The 22,287-nt window shown below is 40.9% G+C and overlaps 1 protein-coding gene across 3 annotated transcripts in view; it reads right to left on the reverse strand.

The window, feature by feature from the left end:
- PNPLA7 (patatin like phospholipase domain containing 7) overlaps positions 1 to 22,287 on the reverse strand; it is a 125,881-nt gene that overhangs the window by 55,218 nt on the left and 48,376 nt on the right. For all 3 annotated transcript variants that reach the window (XM_035564594.2, XM_035564596.2, XM_035564597.2), the window contains 3 exons: positions 20,550 to 20,663; positions 9,125 to 9,185; positions 6,887 to 7,036 (listed from right to left, as the gene is read on the reverse strand). In XM_035564594.2, coding sequence (XP_035420487.1) covers positions 6,887 to 7,036; positions 9,125 to 9,185; positions 20,550 to 20,663 — 325 coding nt within the window. The remainder of the gene's footprint in view (positions 1 to 6,886; positions 7,037 to 9,124; positions 9,186 to 20,549; positions 20,664 to 22,287) is intronic.

Raw genomic sequence — 22,287 nt, forward strand, 5'->3', positions numbered from 1 at the left:
CCCCTATAATGCTCAATTCCACCTGCCTAGGGTTCGTGCTGTTTTAACACAGTTTAGTGTTAGAGATGGCAAAAAGCTCAAACCTTTCATCTTGTATTTTCAAACATCCAAATAATGCTTGTCGTTTTGTTGTTTTTTTTTTTTACACTAGTGATAAGAGGAAATAAAAATAGACAAAAATATTCCATAGGTAGAGATTAAAAAAATATAAAAAAGTAAAAGCCGGTAAGAAATCACAGAAAGGAAGATGACTTGAGAGTTGAAATTCATTTCCTCATCCTCGAACAGGGTAGGACGAGGAAATGGCAACTGATTCCTCTGAAAGTAAAAGGTCTACAATAGAGGGAATTAAATCATAAGTATTTCAGCAGCAGAAGTGGTTTAACCTGCGCTTCGGTCCTTACACCCGTGCCTCCCCTCCGTTTGCGCTGATTGAATGGTCTGCAGGAATCTGCCCCCACTGCTCATGGACTTTTTTACCACAGCATTTTAGCGTTGGCTGATCCTTTGATCTGGCTCACCGTTCAGCTAGTTGCACTAGCACAACTCTGGTTGGGGTAATGGAATTAAGAGAGGTTTCCCAGAAGAAATACTTGTGACATTGCATGCTATGAAGACAGTAAGGGATAAAGGGCAGGTAAATTTTGAAAAAGCATTCAGAGTTGTCATTTGTGTTCATTAACATGTCAAAGTTCTCAGCAAAACAGAAATGATATGTGGACCAAATATTCGTCCAGGATATGCGGCTTACTAAGTTTTATGACTATGGTGGAAGTTTAGCAGGCAAGGACTAACAGCCAAGAATGTAAAATGAGCTGAGGAATGCCATAAAAGTGTCCAATAAGAGAGACTAACGATAAGGAGAGAACAGAGTGCTCCACCTTCGCATTTGCCATTAACCTCCCCGCACCCGGTCACGAATCTAAGAAGGTCAAAGGAGCTCAGACTCCACCACACTGGTCTGAGGCACTGGGGGCACCTGCCCCAGGAGGAAACCATTTAGCCTTGTGACCCAGCCAACCAAACGCCTCTCCTACACAGCCAAAAGCAGACACCGTAGAGCTGGGATGCACCTTGACATCAGCCAGGGTGATGGCTACCTCACCCACAGACACCGCTCTTGAATGGGGCCTCTAACGAGCCCTGAAGAGGCGCCAAGAAATCACATCCACTCACCTCCCTTGTGTGGTTGGGAAGGGGCCGCCTCTTACCCGCCCGGTGTGTACAGACACAGCTGTGAGCTCGGGGGGCCTGCCCAGCACCCTGCGGCAGCAGTGCGGGACGCCGACACGCGGCCCACCACTCGCAGCCAGCACAGGACGTGGGGACGCCTCCAGCCGAACCGACTGCTTTGCTTCGGCAGCAACAACCATCTGCTCTGCACGTCCAATTTCTAGCAAGCTCCCAATTAATCAACCATTAAATAACCCTCCATTAATGTGATCATAACATCAACATATGCGTTCTCAAGTGCATAAAATTGAATGACCAAAAGCGTTATTTAGACTAAACTGCTGAGAACAATGAAGTAATAAAAATCACTCAGGCATATCCCCTTCACACAGCCACGCCGGTAGGAGGAACGTCTGAGATAATGTGCTCCTGAATCTTCAACACATTATCAGGAGATAACGCGACGCTCTCTCCACACCTGACATCAGCCTCGCAGGTGGTTTACAGCTGCCCCTGGCTTCGTGGCAGCATCCCTCTGTCCTCCCACCACTGCCTGCACCCTTCAGGGGCTGTTCTTTCCATAGGATTAGACATAGGGTTAACACTTCAAAGTTAAGAGCTTAGGAAAGGTGATAGGAGGTAACGTTAAATATTTATCTAGCCCACTATTGTCCCTCTGACTGCAACCAGCAACAGATTGCTGGGCATAAGTATTCGAGTGAGGAAAACTTAATGACATTCTCCAAGCCTCCAGCAATTTGCAGTTCATGAATTTCTAAGCCAGGGGTAGTGACTTTTAAAAGCCCCTGAGAGACTTTTCTGTCAGCAACTCATTGGGAGTCTGAATCCTGGCAGCAGCCTAATCCCCAGGCACAGATGATCATGATTCATTGAGAAACCTCATGGAGCATCTAAATTGGTGCTCCAAAGTCATCTGTTTTCTGGACAAAACTACAAGCCCATGAAAGAGAAGTGAGAAGAAGAAAAAAAAAAACACACACTGACAAAACACTGGTCTAGTTCATGTCATCTTTTAAGAAAATGACAGGGTTGAGGCAGCACTTCAGCAGGGCTTCCAGTCTCAAATCCTGACCCAGTAAAAAGCCGTAAGCATCACATGAGAGACATAAACCCCTTCCCTTCTTTCTAAAGATAAGCATGGTACTGACTTTTTTTTTTTTTCCATATAACAGCGCTTTCACAAGATGTGAAGGAGTGGCAATTTAGATGTCCTAGTTCTATCTCTAATAACAGAGAAATCATACACCTCACTTGAATCAAACAAAGTTGGATCAAATATGAATTGGGAAACACACGAAGGAAGGAAGGAAGGAAGGAATGGTAACTAATGCTTAGACACGGTTGCAAACCCACTTCAACCTGGATAAAATACCGACACAAAAAGGTACTGCCCAGTACAAAATGCACTGTGGAAAAAGTTTCATTACAGCTAACTTACTTTCCTGGACTTCATCAAATCAGAATTTTTATCGCACCTAACAAAAAGTCTGCAAAGTTATCTGTCAAAGACACAGAACTGATAAAGGGTTTTGATGTCTCAGTGTTAGAAGACTTTGCCCAGCAGAAAGTACCAGCCTCTGCTGGGTTCCAGGCACCACATTCATTTCAACACAGAAAATACTTAATGTTTAAATTTAATTTGTGTGTAAAGAAGGGAAATTCAGGTGAAGTTGCACACTAAACCTCCAATATATTTTTAGTTAAGATGTTTCAGTGAGATTTCCACTACAGTATACATTTTTTAGGAACCACATGAGAGCATAGCTTTTAAAAGGGCCAGAAACAAGAAGAGAGAAATATATGCTGGTTTTGAATCCTTCTCTCCTTCGGTCTAAAGTTTCATATGATCAGAGGGTTCTCACATAAAATCAGAATTTGCACAGCCACATGATACTATTTAGCTGCTCTCAGTAGAAGATCTCACTAGAAGAATAAAAAACCAGTTAGGCAAATACATTTTTCCAAACCTGAATGTTTTAGAAGAGCTTTTTGACATGGGCTGCTCTCAGCTCTACAAGGATTACTGGAAAACAAATATGATAAATCCGAAGAACATTGACCAGAATTCATCGATATGGTTAACCTAACCTGGAACTGTACAGCAAAACCCAAATCCAAATCAAACCAAACCAAAAGCCGTACACCACTTGCCCACTTCCATTTCACTCTAGTTCTGAAGTAGAAAATTCTGTCCCTCCTTTTTGGAGGTTTTATATTCTACGTCCTCTTTCTCTGGAGACCCAGAGACCAAGGTTCAAAGAAAGGGCTTTGACAATGAAGCATTAAAACAAACCAAGTGAGGAAGCAATGAAGTAGCCGCTGGTTCACCATGCTCCGCAGGACTTCCCTGCTCTCTCCTCAGTGCTCAGATCATATTTCACAATCAGACCTTTCTCGAGATGAAGACAGATTCATGTTGAGTTACTGCCATCAGATACCAAGTAACTGCTTCCCAGCCCAGCTTTTAACAGAACAAACGCCATGGAAACATGAACATATTTCAGTACTTAATTAGGACACAATGACACAGTCTGGAAACAATATCTGAATTATCATAAGCCACAGAAACACCAGATCTCAAAGAAACCACAAAATGGTTGATAAAACAGTGTGAAAAGGGTTGTGGGCAGTCCTGCGTGCTCAGCGCTCCCTGCGTATAGGATGCGAGCCCAGCCTGGCCAGCCTGCGAGGAGCAGGCTCTGGGGCCCCGACGGCCCAGGCTGGAGAGCAGTCTGGGTACGACTGTCCCCACCGCAAACTTAAAATTAAGAAATTCTACCCACACAACAGAATCAATAACCAAACTATTAGACCCCGCCTTATTATTTCTGAATTATTTTTCCTTTCTTGAAGATGGTATATATATTAATTAATGCTGTCACAAAGCCTCTGCTATTGGATTTGGATACTCTGTTTGATATTATTAGTAGACTCCTTTAATAAGATGGAAGCAGTTAAAATTAAACAAACAAACAAAAATCCCAGATCAGTTAAACAGATTTAGCTGAAACCAGCTCCAACTCATAGCACTGGTAATAGCCTTCTGGTGCCAGTCCCAGGCAAAGAAAAGCATCCGCTAATCTCATTTTGCAGGTTTTGTTCAACCCAGTCTGCATCCAGACCACTCTCTCCAGGATGAAGGTCCGCCTGCAACGATGGCAGACTCCTCCCAAAAATTACCAATACCTGACCATCTCCTGTGATTACAGCTCATTAGGGCTCTTGCAATGATCTCAGTATTACCGTTCTAATTTCTTCTGTCCTCGTCTCCACCCTGCAGCAAGGGGATTCTAAGCATCACTGCAACGTTCATCTAAAATACTATTAACAGGAAGAGTAAAGAATTCTCTAAAGTTACAGTAGAAAGCTAAAAAACAACTGCTTTTGTCCCATAAAAGTTCACACATACAAAGGCTACCCTATACTGCTCTGGAATATATTTCAAGGCCAGAGCAATGAAGCAACATGGATCAAATTTAAGTATTAAATGACATCTTGTAACAATTTTAGATAGCCTTCTCAAGCATATTAAACACCACCAATCATTTCCATAATCAAGTGTAAGGCCTAATCAGAGCTCACAACTAAAACCAAGACTTAATCTGACAATTTGAAAGTTAGAAGCAGGTAAACACTCAGACAGAGGCGTGGGGTTTCAAGACAATAGCTGTTCACCAAGGTCCTAATCCAAATCTTTCACAGTGTTTCAATTTCCCTACATGTAAAATATACACAGTTCTAACTGGTCAGGTGCACATCAAGACAATCCAAAAGTTAACTCAAATTTTGTTTACGACACTGACTCCTAGAGACTTTTTTTTTTGATGCAAGAAGTCAGAAGAAAACTCATTCCAAAAGCCTAGCACCTCGCCCAGATCACTTTGTCATGAGCCAGTACAGAACATCCAAACGATTTATAGTCTTATCATAAAGGAGAAAACAGAAAAGCTTAAAAAAAATGCTACTTCTGCTAAAGGAAAAACAAAACCACACACACACACACAAAAAAAAACAATGCAGCCTGCACAAGAAACCCCTCAAAACTATGCAGCACACAAACACGCACAGTAAACCATTGGCAGGAGGTTAACCACTGTTTCAAAGAGTCGTGGGGCTGAATAAACAATAGGCTGACCCGCTGAACAGAGGCTATCAAGGCTAGAGAGCTTGGTCTACCAGCTGTGTTTGGAACCATATGGCTAGCTGTGTTTTCACACAACACTTTCCTCTTCCCACTGCAGCCGTCTGCTCCATTTTGGCAAGAACTTCAGATGCCAAGGTTGTATAGTACCATCTATAGCTGCCAAGTACTACACAGACGTCAGTTTAGATGCAGAAAAGAAAAAGGGTGCGCAAGAAAAAGGCCAAGTGATCAAAACAAAACCCCTAGTTTGTTACATTCTAGTTGCTTTCAACTAGAATGGTTATTTTTATTCTGAACAGTCCTCTTACATACTTAAGTTTTGTTTGTTTTATTTACAGGCTCCTAGTGCTGTCACCCATCAAAACAGGCTGGCAACAATCCATTATAAGTACCCATTAGCAATATAGCTATGGCTCAAATCTGTGTTCTGTTACAAACTTATTTTTTTTGCCACCTCAAAATAAGAGGAATCTTTAAACACCCACAAATTAGTATTCACGGTAACACATCTACACCATCATCTGCATACAAATTTATATCTCAAAAGGTGAAAGAGTTCAAGCATCAACAACATTTTCCTTTGCCTGCTCACCTAGATTTTTAAACAGAATAATAAGTGCCAGCTTTAGATACATTTAAGGTCAAGAAAGTAAATAACCAATAAATGTAAGTGGTTATACCTCAAGCATCACGTAACCTGTACTTTTCACAATACTAAGCTGTGAGACAGAAAATTAACAATTTAAAGAACTACAGGAGATTTACTCAAGATCTGTGTAGTGTATAAGGATAAAAAGAGGATGTTCAGAAAAATGTCAAACTACTACAGAGTCGGAACTGACTTGTGAATTGAATACTTGGTTTTGTAAGCACCTGAAATTTGCACATACTACTTCACCAATGGATGTAGCAATTAATGAATCAATTGTGAATTGAATATATGGCTTTGTGAGTACAAGACAGACAAGCTGGCAACAAACAAGGTAACACAAGCCAGTATGGGAAGGCATAATTCAGAACTGTTTGGAATTCCAGTACCAACCTAGACGGGTCTCCTACACAAGGCTCCTCTATCAAGTGTTAGACTTGCTGCTCACAACCTACCTCTCTACAAAAGAAAACTGCATCAGAAATCCTTTGCTGGATCAAGACATACAATTGAGAAAGTCTGAAGGAGTCTCACACTTGAGAGATAGAATTGGGCTCTCAAAAGGGACTGTGGGAACAGTATATGGGTGGTGGATTTGTCCGCAAAAGCACCTGCAGTCTTAGGAGGGCTGATGACAGCCAAGTCAACAGGCCAGACAAATCAGCTAATATTTCTGAGTCATAAGTCATCCACTAATATTAAATGTTAGGGACAGGAAAAGAGTGAATCAAACGCAGCAAGAGATTACAAAAGGTCTGATCTTGAGTACGGCTATGCTGCTACCCCTCTGAATGCAGCACGAATCCCCCTTTAACTAATTGACAGGTACCTGGCTATACCTCTAAAAAGTTAAGAGGCATTTATTTTCCGTGATGCAGTAACATGTAAACACTTCTTACCCACAGCACTGAGAGCATGCTTGAGCTCCAGAGTAAAAGCAGTAAGTGGCACCTCTTCAGACACTGGCATAATTGCTACTGTAGAGAGATTGCTGGCAGGATTTCCAGCATCCCACTTGCTACTCGAGCTGTGTAACCCAAGAGGATGACCTGTTTGAAAAGAAAAAAATAAAAATAAAAATTCTCCATTTCACAAAGAAGGAAAGATCCCACATATTTCACTTACAACAGGAGAAAGATTGATTTCTATCACTTTTTGCTGGTGACATAGCATGTGGGTAAAGTTAGGAAAAGCTAAAAATATCTGGATGACGAGAACAGGTAAAAATACAATGTGCATTTACTTGACCCATTAGGAAAAAGACAAAAAGGCACTCGTAATGACTGTGAACGGCCACAACTTTGAGATAGGCATTGATTTACCTCTCAAGAGGAATTAGATGAAATAACAAAACCCCAAAACCTGTTGTCAGTATTGAAATATTCCCAAAATAAACTTCCACTTTTTATGGTATTCCTGATCACGGAAATAAATACCTGTTTTTAACAAAGTTCCTACAGGAAACATGTATCTACACCTATTTTCACTATTCTCCAAGATGGGAAAATGTGGATCTTTACAGATAGGTATCTAGGAGTATTAAAATAAAATATGGAACCTCTAAAATAGCTACAAAGCAACTGTGGAAGTATCTGCAATATATTACAGTAAACTGAGTAAAGAAAAAGACTATAGGAAGAGAAAAGCATTTTTGACAGAAGCATGTGATGCATGTAACATGTAAGATGGAGATCTTCCTAGATCATTTAGCTCAGAGAAAAGAATAACGTTGAGTGTATTCTACAAACTGTTCTTTTTATTTTTATACTATTTCTTTTCCTCCTTAAGCCTTCTCAGACAACCTCACTTTGCTGTTAGCACCTACCAACTCAGCTGCAAGTGTATAATATTAACTTAGATGGTATGAAGCTTAACATCCTGCTCATCTTATTTCATCCAGCAGAGGTGCAACATGTACCATGAAGATAAATTCTTGATATGGACACATAGAAGTACTTGATATACTGTAATTGATACAAGAACTCATTCGAAGTATATATGCAAGATCAATAGTATACTGTCGGACTAAAAGAAACACCAGATAAATCTTTTTCAGATATATTCAACAGTGGAGTTATTCATTTCAAGTCTTCTAAAATAGCTCTCCACAGATCATTAAATAGTTTTTCCTCTCTTTTAGGTGATCTTCAAGAAGATATTTACAGGTTCAAACAAGTTACATGTCACAGTTCCACTCTTTCATCTCCATCAGTCTTTCTTTCCTCAGAACTTCAATAGCTATGCTCTGATTGACTAGTTTTCCTCCTGTCTTCTCCCTATCACGTCGTCCTAATTCCTAAGCAGTGCAGATTCTGCCCTAGGCCACAAAAGCATTTCAGCACGCACAAAAGTTTAAGTACAATTATCACTAGAGATTCCTACAAAACTGACTGTGTACCCAAACAGTAAAAAACAGACTTCAATAAAAGTGTGGACTTCACAATTCACTCTCCAAAACATGCGAGTTGACTACTTAATTTCAATCTCTCTGGAATTCTGTAAAAACAGCAATAAAAGTAATAGCATAGAATTTTTGTATTAAAACAAACGAAAAACAGAGCAGCAGAGAACCCCACAAAACTATTGGTAGTTAACACACATCTCTCTTCTTTTAAAAGCTGCTCAAGAACAACAACCTGTATGGAAAATTTCCTCCTACTCCCTTCAATTAGTAAATACACTTTGCTTTGCCTCTGCCACATACACAAAGCCTACAAAACAATGCATAACAAATCATTTGCTCTCAGACAATTCATTGAAATAATGCAAACACAGACATACTAAGTCAGCCAATGTGCAGATGCCACTCAGCATGACTATCTGATTCAAGTCTGTTATAGCAATTATTTCCAGTGCTCCCTTTGAGCTCCTCTTTTGCAAGAAATTTCAAGAAAGTTTCACTGCATATATGCAGTATTTTTCTCTCATTTGCAAATCATTCCACTCCCATACTTCTTCAGCCATTCCCCACAAAAAAAATGTGTTTATATATAATGAATTAGCTGTGACAACAGCTAAAATATTTAGAGAGAAAATCTCTTGTCAAGCATGCACTTTCTGTTTCCGAATTTAATGATGTAAATCTAGTTCCAAGGAAGCACCAGAATGGATGGGAATAATCCAGGAACGAGTCTTACCTCCCTGCTGAAGACTGCCAAGAATCTTCTCACCCAGCAAGTGAATAAGTCTAGTCACAACCTAGCAATGAGAGAGAAAGGGTAAGAAAAGAAACATTCAGGCAGAGTGCACTAAAAATGATGCATCTAAATGGATACTTTCAAACTTCTGTAAGATGTTATCTCAAGTTGAATAATAAGGAGATACAGTTTTGTAACCATAACTTCTTTCCTGGCTGTAATTTATGGTGACTGATCATTTGTCTTGATTTATTTTACCTTATTTTAGTCTTACTAGAAATAAACAATATTTAACTTACTCTGGGAACAGAAGAAAAAATCCAATTATTTGGGGAAACACGTCGAATCCCATTTTCCATTCTCTTCTCTGCAGTGCGCTTGCACCTCTAGCACAGAAAGTCACTGTCGCTGTTGAGAGGCTGTTGCACCCCCCCCCACCTTCTGTAGGTAACAAAGGCTCAGGGCTGCACTCAGATTCCCCACCAGTCCTGCTTCCACCCCCCTCCCTTGTAAACCACTCAGCTCACAGGAATCAATTTAAAATATCTCAAATAATGGGACAAATACACAGAATCAGAACAAAATACTTATTAAAATGTTCCCCCCGCAAATCATCTTTCATGGTACCCTTGACAGGACAGATTTTTTTTTCCTCTCTCAGCCATTTTGAACTGGACTTTGATATAAACCAATGCTCCCATAGCCAAGCAAGCCTGAAAACTGATCAGCCTACCTCCAACATCAATAATCAATATTTCCCAACAAGTGGTGTAGCAGAAGACTAATAATTGTAATATCAAGGAATATCAAGGTTGCAAAATGCATTATTTATTCTAAACAGCTATGCAAAAATGTTTTACCAAATAAGAAAATGAGATACTTAAATGCATTCAGAATTATCACAGTAATCATTAGATATTCCCCCCTAGACAGACAATTCAAAGTCATAATAGACCTAATCTTTCGTAAGACAACAACAAAAAACAAAACTGAAATGACAAAGCATCTTCAAAGTACCAGGCTAAACAAGCAGTAGCAAGCGGCTACCTTGCCTTTGGACAAAAAGACACACCGTTCCCCTAGGAACAAGGGCTTCAGGATGCATCTTTCAAATAAAAGACCATCGTGACGGGTCAATCTGCCCAGCAGAATTATTTTATGTATCTTACTGCAAAAAGAAAAAAATTGCCACAGACTACGAAACCTCACAGCTTTAATATATTAGCACCGATTTCTGCAGTGCCTGTAGGAGGAAGGGAGATCAAACAGGTACCTTCCGACGCAGAAATTATAGCAGAGCAAGGAGCACAAGCTAAACAAAGTTATTTCAGTAATTTCTTTCCCATAGCCATAACTGCAACTTCCTAAAGATGCCACATCAAGCTCAAGTTCAGAGAAGTTCCTCTATTTGCCCTGGCAACAGACGCAGTTGCCGCCACCAGCACACAGCAGCCTGATGCTGAGGCGAGCTGCCGGCCTTGGCCGCTTGTTGCGCTGGAACCTCAGACCAGGCCCGAAACCCTTCGGTGTGTCACAAGTACAGGCAGCTCTGGGATTTAATGAGCAGAGCTGGGCTTAGCCAGGGAAAATTGCCCCAAAGAGGGAAAGACAGTATTCCTACTAGCGTGGGTGAGACCGATTTCCCTCCCTAAGGGAGGCAGCCTGCTCCTCAGGAGCATTTGCCACACCCACCCCTCACGCATTCACTTGATAACCCACATCCACATAGTGTGACTCTACTCCAGCAGTTTTGGAAGTATTATTTATGAACATTTTACACACCTGGACCACTTTAAACATCAGAATTTTAATTACTTTCTAAAACCATCTCCTGTATTTATAACTTTTTCTGCTTTACAGACAGCTAAGGAGAGCTTGAGTTAAACTGAAGAAAATGTCCAAGGTTAATGACAGAACTAAGAATAGAACCTATTGGTCTCGTTTTCCAGTTGGCTGCTCGTATTACCACAAAATATTATTTGTCTTGTTTGCTAGAGCAAACCTTACAGCCTTGGTACATATAGATATGGAAAAATTATTTCCCCAGTGACTTTGTAAGACAAGCAAATTGCTAACCATAACAGGATGAGTCACTCTGCCGCAGTCATGGCAACGTCGAAGGAACATCAATTTGGGATCATAGCTGAGAACTGCCCTCAAATTTCCTTGGAGTTTATATTACATACACTGAATTTTATTTCACAAAAAGGCAAATGTTTTTCCTTAAAAGAGGTTTGTCCATCAGTCTGAGGGAGAAGTCAATATAAATTGCATCTCTTCATCAACAACAGACCCAAGCTTCAATGATTTACCTGAAGCCATTACTCTGCAGAGCAGCTCTCACCAAGTTCAGGAGAAGTGGGGAGAATTCAAAACAAACAGGAAAAATAATAAATAAATAAATGTCACCCATCAGGTTTCCAACCACCTTTATTTAACCCCCCCAGTCAGTAACAAGGTGCAGACATACACAAAAGCAGCCCTGGCCAAGAGACAAGGAAGCCCTGGGGCCAGGGAGAACCTGGGCAGCACCGAGCGGGGCTGGTTTAGCTTTGGGAGGGAAGTGAGGGAGAAGAAAACAGAAATTAGCCCCCAGGCTAGGAGGAGATATCAGGGAAACAATTCATTGCAAACATGCCAGAGAACACCCTCCTGGGAGAGACCCAGGCAGGAGAAACCCAGATAACATGGGCACTGGACGGTAGATACCTTGGTGCAGACATCTGGGCAGTTACTCAGCAGGCAGTTATTCCTGTGCTGCCTATTTTGGTGCACTTTGTAGGAAAAACTAAAAATTGGCAGTGTGAGCAGGTAGAAGGGAAGGCAGGAAGTCTGGCAGTGCTGCTGGGAAGACTGGACTGACCTGGAAGAAAGACTGTGTTTGCGGTACTCGGGTGGCGCAGCGTGCCGTACAGCCCCAGCAGTGCCCCCAGAGCAGAACCAGGGAGAGACTCAGGTATCGCTTTTCAAAAGCAGACAAGACTCCTACCCTCACTCCCAGGCAAATCTCAATGCCAGTCTCTCCCAAACATAGTGCCAGAAGAGCGCTGAGCACTTCCCAGACATCTGGGCATGCAAAATTGACTCATTTCCACTGTGGCCCCATCACATAGGGCCAGACAGCCTTTCCAGCACAATTTGTGTGGGGTTCTCATCCCTGTAGCGAATCTGGGATTTTAATCTCTTCTAGCACCAACCCACACAGACCTTCAAAGACTTGCCCTATACTCCACATCCACTGGCACAGAAGTGCTCAGTTTAGATTTAAGGTTTGAATTGAGTTTGAAGCAAAATCTGTGCCAAAAAAAAAAAAAAAAGGCAGCTAGCTGGAGCACAGACTTACCAGAGAACATCGGGAGGCTTCTGAATTATGCCAGAATCATTAACTGCCTGCAAAGTAAACACTACTTTTTGACCCCTTGTGCTATGGAGAGAACCAAATGTGTTTTAGTTTGTGAGGAAGTTGAATTTATCATTCCTTATGATTACAAACCATGCTCAGTTGCTCCTGCTCACATCATCAGGCTCCTGCTCAGATCACCACAGTTAACCACTTCAACCAATAACGAGCAGATGTCAATTATGCACTTCTGTTGAAAGTCCGGGTATGAATAGAGGTACACGGATGAAATTGCCATGCTGCAGGATGAACTCATCCCTGTGACAAGGAGAGCATTACCCTACCCAACGCAACCACGTCAAGCTGCAAAATGATTCCAAAAGTTCATATTGGCAAGGCTTTCCCAGCAACCCAGGTATGGACCTTTAGGGCCTCGCAGTGTTGGTCTGGGTGCCAAGGCACAAAGAGGCCTAGGCCAACTGTCAAAACAAGCCTCAGAAGCAAACAGATTCACTCTCCAGAGCTTATGCAAAAGGCCAGAAGGAGGAAAGTTTACTTTACAAGGCTAGAGAAATACTCAATTTTCTATCTTGATAGCCACTCAGAACACAAGGTTTATCCGTACCATTCTGCAAAAGCCCTGAATCCTCTCCTCCTCTGCAACTGTAAAATCAAAAAACCTGTCCCAGAGCAGGGCATTCAGTTGAGGCACATTTTGCAGAGGAGACAGTGTTCTTCCTCCTCCCACCTATTCACCGTTTCAGATTAACTCATCAGAACACTTTTGTGCAGGGCAAAATGGAATAAAGAGTATTTCCCTTTCTCAAATGGCGTTAGAGAGCACTTTTTTCAGTACAATTTCACCATCTCCAACCTAGCTTTTATCTTGCCACTTACCACCTCATCTACGCAGAAACATGTTGTCTTCCTGGCTGTTTCTGAAACAACTCCATCCCGAGTCAGACCCACTCAGGTTGTCACAGCAGCCTCCGGCCCCCCCAGCTCTCTCGCACCGAACAGAGAAGTCTGTTTCTGCATCTGCTACAAACTTCTGGCAAGCCATTAATTTTCCCTCTGCTTAACTAATGCTAAATTACTCAGAAGACCTGCAGCCTCTGCATTGCAGGGCAGGGACTAACTCCACATTCCCGAGGGGACCATATTTGCCGACCTTGGGATGACTAATTTCAGTTTCAAAACAAACCTCCCTTGGCGATGGGGCCAGGCAGGATTACACCACCGCATCACCTACTAGCAACGGTATACACGCGCAGCTGATTACTCCATCCACCTCAAGTATAGGCATTATCCTGAGCACTACCTGTTCGCAGCTACTGTAATTCCCACCATTGAACACTTCGCTGCAGAGTAACAGCTATTTCCTATAATTCTCTGAAACATTTCAACCTGCTGTCCACACCTAGCTAATTTTCCAAGCGCAGATTTTAGTTAAAGCTTTTCCTTCTATTCAACTGTGAAAGGTTAGGGCTTTACAATAGGCCCTTCTGAAAGTGACTTTAATGAGAATTCAGTTGTAAATAAGTGTCCACAGGAAAGTATTTTCTTCCTGTGAATAGTATAGATTGCTTGACAAACCACCTATTAATAGAAACAAGGGGACCAAATAAAGTTCTTTGTCTGGTCTCAGCCTACTTCATACTAAACCAATCCAGAGAAATCATGGGAAGACTGCATAAAATCTGCACCAACATCCTGTTTCTGAATTCACAGGCTATTACAACCAGTAACAACTAATTGATTTAAAAGGCACTGTGTAGTACAAATCTATCTTGGTTAGAAGAGAAGAAATGTATAAAAATAAAAACCAAAATGAAACAAGATACTCATCAACTCTGCTCCATGCTGCAAAGGAGGCCAAGAAGTCACACGGCAGAGATAAGACCGTTGGGTCGCTCCAGCCTGCATTTTTGCATCCACAGAGCAGGTGTTTCAGCACCTCAAGAAGCAACAAACCCACCATTTTCAAGGCATGCAAATAATAATTAACCTGGGTATTGAAGAAAAGGTGTTTGTGGAATTAGTCCAGTTATGGCTTCCTATGATCAGACACGCACCCCTTCACTGTCACATCCTCATCTCCTGCCTCTCCTACCCCCATATGGGCTGATCCTTGCCTTCAGAGCTTTTTGCTAGAGCAGCAATTTTGGAAGCTGATGGTATTTTGGTGGGGAAGGAGGTGGGGTGTGTTAGAGCATCATGAAATGTGCTTCTCCTTGTAGCAGCAAAGCAAAACCAACCATAACACCATAGATTGAATCAAACTCTTCCATCGCTTCCTAATATTTTGTTGCAATTGTTAAAAGGCTTTTTTTAAAAAAGAAAAAAAAATCTGGGTTAAGGATCAGGTTTAACTGTATGTTATTTTACACTTAAGGTACACAGCACCTTTGCTAGAAAGCAAAGGCACAGTGCTTCAGAAAGACAGCATAACCTCCTGTCAACGGCATCTTCTTGCAGGTTCCTAGTTTAGGAAACGAGCCTTGGCTAAAGTAACCAGGGAGCAAGCCAGACACACTAGTTTGGATCCTGTACAACCAACTGACATATAGCCCTACAAATCTGAACACGGTTTTCCTTCCAAGTTTACTCTGATTTTCTCTAGTGAATCCTCTAGCATCATCCGCACCCAAAAGCACGGTGTTTTTGCAGGGAATAAAACGGCTGCAGCTGAGCTGGGCATTGTCATCCAACTAAGAAATTTAGAAATAGTATATTTAATAGTTAAGCCTTTAAAATTTCAAAACAGTGAACTAATAGACCACCTTTAGTTTAAATATGTTAAATGACAATTTATTGGTGCCTTCATAGCAGGGTACTATAGACCTTCACATATATCTGAGATAAAGGACAAACAAATGGGCTTTGTACCACACGGCGACCCAATGTGAATAAGCTAGTGTGGAAAACAGGGCTGCCAAGGGCTTTCTATTCTATACAGTAAACGTAATAGGGGTAAAATAGTAATAATAGCCATTTTATCTATACAAATTCACATAATAGCAGTTTCATTTCTGTAGAGTTCATTCCAGGACTTGAGATCATTCTCTACCAGCTTTCTGAAGGTTTTTTGGGGGTGGCAGGGGACAAGGGAGGAGGAGACGTAAATCAGCTCATCAGCTTTGATAAAACCATGGCATTATTGAAGCTTTCTGTCATCCCAGATCGGTTAACCAACAAAACACTCCACTCGCCACAGGAACGAGGAGCTTAGCAAGGGGTCTCAGATTAAAACCTCAACGGCTTGAGAACCATGGTGACAAAGCAAATCTTAAATGCTCACTCGCAACGATTCCGGGCACCTTTACAAATGCCATTAAAGCATACAGAAGAGCTGAAGCTTTATCCTGGGGTCATTTGAGCTTCTGATGCCTGTGATCATTTGTGTCTTGAAGAAAAATGTCAGTCTCGCATCACCGCTATGACTAAGCACTCGCTCCTGCCCGCCTCATGATGGGTAGCTACAGTCGGTGACCACGCGTCCGCTGAATGTTTCTCTTTTCTCCTTTTCACATCCACTTCTCCTACTGTCAAAGAAAACTTATTTTAAATGGGCCATGAGAACAAAACAGAAAAATCCACAAGAATGGCCTCTCCTGACCTCTTCCATAGTGCCACATCAAGCTTAGCTAATGCGATGCACAACGTACACACGTAGAAAACTAGTAGAACTTGCTGGTAAAGATGATGCGTTCTGAATATATTTAAAACCCAAGGGCAGACTTAGAGAATTAAAAGAAAGATGCAGAAAAACTCTAACTTCTAGTGTGCATTTATAGCACGGAAAAGGTTGCCTTATAGTTCACTTCCCCACAGCACCAAAGCACGTTCTCAGTGCAATTTCCATCAACTACAACAGGTCTAAATTTCAAGTTAAAAAAAAAAAAGTTTTGCTCAGTAGAGGCAAAGAAACCAAAATGCGATCCAAGTTATACACTGATGTTAGGATATCTCTGTAATCTGTTAACAAATTCTGCGCTCTTGCTACTGCTTCAAAACTGCTTCATGATGCCAAAAACCATGAGCTTATTCTCTGTCCTACTTTTCAGAACTGAAAGCAGTGATGAAAATAGAAAGAATCAATTCCATTTCACTCCTGCAACTCTGAAAAGCTTCAAGTATCACCAGAAGCAAGCACGGAGGCTGTCAGAGGAGCAAATGCTCTCCCTGGCTGAGTGCCCCCGTGGATATGCTGGAGAGCTGTGGTCCTCAGGTGTGAGCCCTGAGAAGACTAAGGAGAAGTTTGGCTCTGTGGACCACTTTACCACTTTCAGACGGGAACATCCAGGCTGCCATATCCAGAATGATTCAAGGTTGGGATGCTTCCCTGAGAACCTAGAAGATGTAGATTTGACTGAGGAGGATCCAGAAATCAACATCTGTCATTTCTGGGCATGTGCTCTGAAAATTCGGCCATTACTTATAAATCAGATGAGATCCCCCAGGCTCACCCATCTGTTTCATCCCCCAGAATAAAAGCAGCTACGGCAGGTCACATCAAAGATCCCAGCAAAGCAGTATCCTGTCTGTAACAGGACCAAAGCAGATGTGCAGGAAAAAACACAAAAAAGAAGGCAAGCATATGGTGCTTCCCCGAGCATCGGCTGTGCAATTTTCCACTGAGCATCACAGCTCAAGGAACCCAAATTACTGTTCATCCTTACAGAGTGCTATTTCACTCATTTCTCACCATTCTCATCTGCAAGCACAACCCATGTTCACAATCTTCTTAACCATAAGTAATATTTTCTAATAACGTATTCAAGAGTCAGATCCCTTTCTGGCTCACTGACAAACATCAGGGCTGGTGAAAGGTATGCAGGATGAAGTCTCTCTTCTAACTTCCAGAACTATACGGGTTTTCATCCTTCACATGTAATAGCAAAGCTCAAGGGTAACTAACTGAAGTGGTAATCCTACCCCACTAACTGCTCCGTTCTCAGCTGTTAGGCAGGATATGTAGGCTCTTTGGAGGCTGCCAAGAACACCAAAACAAAAGCAACTCTCCTCTGAACTAAGGGAGCATTTCCCATGGCTCAGGGGACAAGCACCACCATTTCATCTCTATTCCCCCAAGCAAGACCCAGGTGAACTTAATCTCATCAGTCAGTCAGCTGTGCCTATGTTGGACAGAGACAGTTTGTTTGCTTTTTCCTCCTCTACAGTACAGTTTCCTGATTTGCAGAGGACTAAGAGGGAAATCCTTCATATCCCACTGCTCAATCACAAGCTAGCTCTTGCTACCTAGTCAATTATTTCAAAACTATTGCACCTGCTATCTGGTCACTACTTTATTACTTCTGGTTGGATAGGGAAAACATCATAAATCCTGTGTATAAATAATTCTACTAGAACAGCAGGAGAGAAAATAGGACAGAGTTTGTTAGCCTGTCCCTCTGCTCAGCACTGAACACCACCTCAAACAAAAGGATTTGTTAAGATATTATACAAATCTTTTAGCCTTTCCAGGGAGCACAATCACCCTTTCCTTAATAGTCAGCTCCTGCAATTTCAGTACACTACCATTTGCTCTGTCTCAATATGGTGAGTAATTCAAGCCCTTTCTTTCAGGGGATAGCTTTATACACTTGAAAATAGCTATTTTTTCTTCCCTTAACCATTCAATCGTTTTGCTTTTATAGGTTAATATTTCTAAACACCAGTCAGCCATCTTTTTGTCCTCTTGCTTCTCTTGAGGCGATCTGCCTCTTCCTTCAAGCATGCTGCTGCAGGCTGATACTGAAGCTTTTCAACCATCAGGAATGCAAAGATTTCTTCACTCAAAAGCATTTTAATAACACTTTTATTTTCCACAACTGCATGACATTGTTAAGGCATGTTCAGCTTTCGATCCCCATCATTCTTTTTCTAGGAAACTGCTGTCCAGTTCCTTCTCTGCATGCAATTTATTAGTCAACAGCTTGAAGATTTCTCTCCACTTTAACGCCCTGAACTTCACACTTGACTTCGTACTTTATTTGATTTCAAACTTTCTACCCAATTGTTTTCCTCTGTCACTTGAGTTCTCTCACTTCTCTCCTTCCTCTCTTTTGTCTAGTGGATTTAACAGACAAAAAAAGACAACAAGAACTCTGAGTTCATATAAATAAATATTTTATCTTACATTCCTAAGACAGTCTGAAGGCACTAACTGCACAAATCCCCTATTTAAAGTCTCTTACACTCCTTTCTACTTCTAATGCTTGTTCTTAAAATCACCCTATAATGAAAACAAATTCTCAGTTTTGATACTAGTTAAATATTTATCTTCGAATTTGGAGATCTCAAATAGCAGCAATTAAGAATATGTTTCTCTAATGGCCTTTTTGAGAGAACTTTTCATTAAGACCTACTTTAGCATTATATTTCATTACAAACGATTAGCCAAATTATATGCAAGTCTAAAGAAAACTAACTCCATCCTCAGAAAGGTCAGCAGCTTGTGGCTGATCGAATGTGTTCTTTAGATGTGCGAAGATTATTTGAATTCTATTATAAATAAGTGTTTAAATTATACTATAGACATAGCACTTAAGTTCAACTTCCATCACAAAGATTCACACCTCTACATAGAGTGCCCTCCAGGGAAAAACGATTCTGCCCATTGATAAAATAGGGAAGAGTGAAAAAGAGACATTAATTATTGCTGGAGACAAAAATGCAGAATTGGAAACACAGCCTTCGTTCAGATTAGCATTCAAGACATTATTAAGTGTTAAATGTTTAGTGCTTACTAGTAATTTATGGTTTAAATGTCTACTGGTAACACTTAAAATCATCCACTGTGTAAGGAGAAAGGTGGTTTGAGAATTCCACCTGGCTCATTTCCTCGCTTCCCGTTCAGTCAGCAAGGGGTGATAATGAGAAGGGCAACTCAAGACAGCACGCCATGGCATCGTCGCCCCGTTTATGGCTAGTTTTGTACAAGAAGTTCTATATTGCTAACAGTACATAAACCTGGGCAAGAAATCTCATATGTTAAATAGAGAAGAATAGAATCAGAGGAGTATTCAGGAGAGATTCAGGGAACAGAAGTGCCTTAATAACCCATAGCAGAAGTTCAAAAACATTTTAGCAAAAAATTATGCTTACAGGGAAGCCAGGAAGATTATTTTCCCTTGACGTGCATCCCTTCTGCACACTTACTGCTAGGAGAATTTCATCATTGCAGTAACACAGACAAAACCGCCACAGTTTTTGTAATGTGAGAAATCATGAACACATTTATATTTTACAGTTACCAAAATCTCAAAAATGTTATTATGGTCTTCGAAAAGCAAAAATTGAATATTTTAATCAGGTTTGTCACTTTGACAGCTTTTTAAGAAATCTGGTAAAATAAGTACATGTTTTAAAGAGAGCAAAAAAAGTCAGAAATAATTTGAAGCAACAGCATTAAAGAATCATCTTTAATGCTAGCAACACGATTTAGTGCTTAGTATAATGTCTCTGATGCACTTAGGGACAAAAAGAATTAAATTTCAAGTCCGTCACTCTTAGATTTGCAGGAGAGAGGTATAATGTCAAGTGAATTAAAGAAGATGGATGATTTGATGGATTCAAGGGAGCAATCAATCTTCAGGACACATAAAAACATGGCAGTTGCAGAATCAAGATGGACAGCATGGAATGCAAGGAAGAAGAAAACCAACTCCCAAGTCTGGAAATAAAGGTACATACAATCAAGCCTTGACTTTGAGTCCCAGTGAGCAGGACAAGTGAATAACAACATTTTAAAGCGATTTTAGAAATCAGACTGCCATTTATTATCAATACCACTAAGAGATTTCCACTTTACTAAATACGCATGTCCTGCATTTAGTGTGAACTTTTTCCAGATATACAGAACAGCCCTAACATAAAACATGCCAACATTGATTAGAAGATAAAGGAAGAGAAGCTGGTAAAAGCCTGGTATAGATCAGATCAGATAGGTACAGAGAACAAAATGTTTTCTCTGTATGCATCAATCATACAAAAAAACCCAAAGGACTTGGTGCTTAATGGAGAGTTTTAGCTTCTAAGATATCATTTAATGCGGATAGAAAAGAGTTTTAATTTTCTTACCTGGGGGAATTTGCGTTTGATAGATGTCAGTGCTCCCTCTGGGAGTTTGGCAAGTTCTGAATCTCTGACTGCATGAACAGTTGTGGCTCTAGGTTGATGGGTTAATGCCTCTACCTGAAATAACACAGCCAAAACATTAAAGGTAATTAACACGTCATAAAAATAGCACGTCGGGGTGAAGAAACTGAACAATTCCCAAGGATTGGACAATCATACTTTTTGCTGACATACATTCAAAACAGAACATTATTTTTGCCCCCAAGAGCCCTTAGAGCCAACTTACTGAAGGCACATTTGTCTGCAGCAAGTATCAGTATCTATTCAATCCAAATCTCCCAGATGAACATTCTGCTATCTGACAGCTTCAGTTTTTCCAGAGACCGGAATCCATAGCACCAAAAGACAGACAGTATTAAAGTAGTTTTGTTTGAGCTTCTGCAAGTTCTTACACACAGTGAATCTCTGCAGCAAGCAGAACTATTTTTAAGGCTTGCTAGAAGAGGAACCAGGGGGACACAACAAACTCAATTATCACAACAGAAGTTACATGCTTTTGCTGTAACTTTTAATCCTTCACTTTTAAGTGAAAAAAAAAGCCATCTAAGAGAAAGAAGAAAACTCACTTCTCTATTGCTTTTCCTTTCCTTCTTCCCCCCACTCCATGCCACCCTGAAATACTTTAGTTTTTACTCTCAGAAGCTGAATACTAGAAAAAACTTGCAAAAACCAAGGCTTTCTAAACATTAAAAGGGAAGAGGAGCAAATCGGCACATTTTAGCCAGACTGGAGCTTCATTTTTCCCCAGGTTTTTATACACAGGCATGAGTATCTGTGCTATGTAAACAAAAACGAGTATGCAACAGCCTGAATATAGTGCCCAATTATTTAATTTAGAAACATTTAATTTATTGAAAATAGAAGTTTAAAGAAGAAAATGATCATGCGATGAAAATTAATACAGAGATATTTTCCTTTACAGGGAGAACTGACACAATATAAATAAAAAGGGCTGTAAAGCCCTGCTCCGCGAAATGCAGCTGTGTGCTGAATCCCCTGCTGTACCATCCGCAGAACCCTGAGCCCATCACCAGCTCCTATTTTGTTTTGAAATGCAGAAATCAAATTCCCTGGTGAAATATTTTCACATGCTTAATGAGATAGCCTGCTAGGCGAGATGGCGTCACTCGGAGCTCAGGCGTGAGCTCCAACATTTAATTGCTTAGTAACAGCCTGGTGCACAGTTTTGCAAGTTTTAGCACTAGGCAATGTTTACCGGGTTTAATATCCATACATCATGCATTCAGAGAAAAATGGTGGTCGCTGCAGCAGCTGTAATTACTGAGGTTAATACGCAACAAAAAAATCCTCGCTCTGGCTGCAATTCATGGGCACTTTTTAAGTGTCATTTTAAGTTGTCCAGCAGAAAAGGAAACAAATAATGCATCAGCTTGCAATTATTTTTTTACAGATTTCGTTTGAAAGCTTATGTTAACAGCAAATTCCAACAGAAATAATGCCTTCATCACTGAAGTAAGGGCTCAGACACACAAAGTTACTATAATGTATATAATACACTGCACATTGGCTAAGCTCTGCCAGGCATGCACTTCTGCCTGCACTACAAGAAGATTGATTTAAAACACACGACTCCACGACCCCCCTTACAACAAGGGTGCCGTCTTGGAAGACTACATGTGCACAAAATGGACAGTTCAGACAGCCAGAACATTTAGATCTC

Source organism: Cygnus atratus, chromosome 19 (genome assembly GCF_013377495.2).
Source record: "Cygnus atratus isolate AKBS03 ecotype Queensland, Australia chromosome 19, CAtr_DNAZoo_HiC_assembly, whole genome shotgun sequence".
Lineage (NCBI taxonomy): Eukaryota > Metazoa > Chordata > Aves > Anseriformes > Anatidae > Cygnus > Cygnus atratus.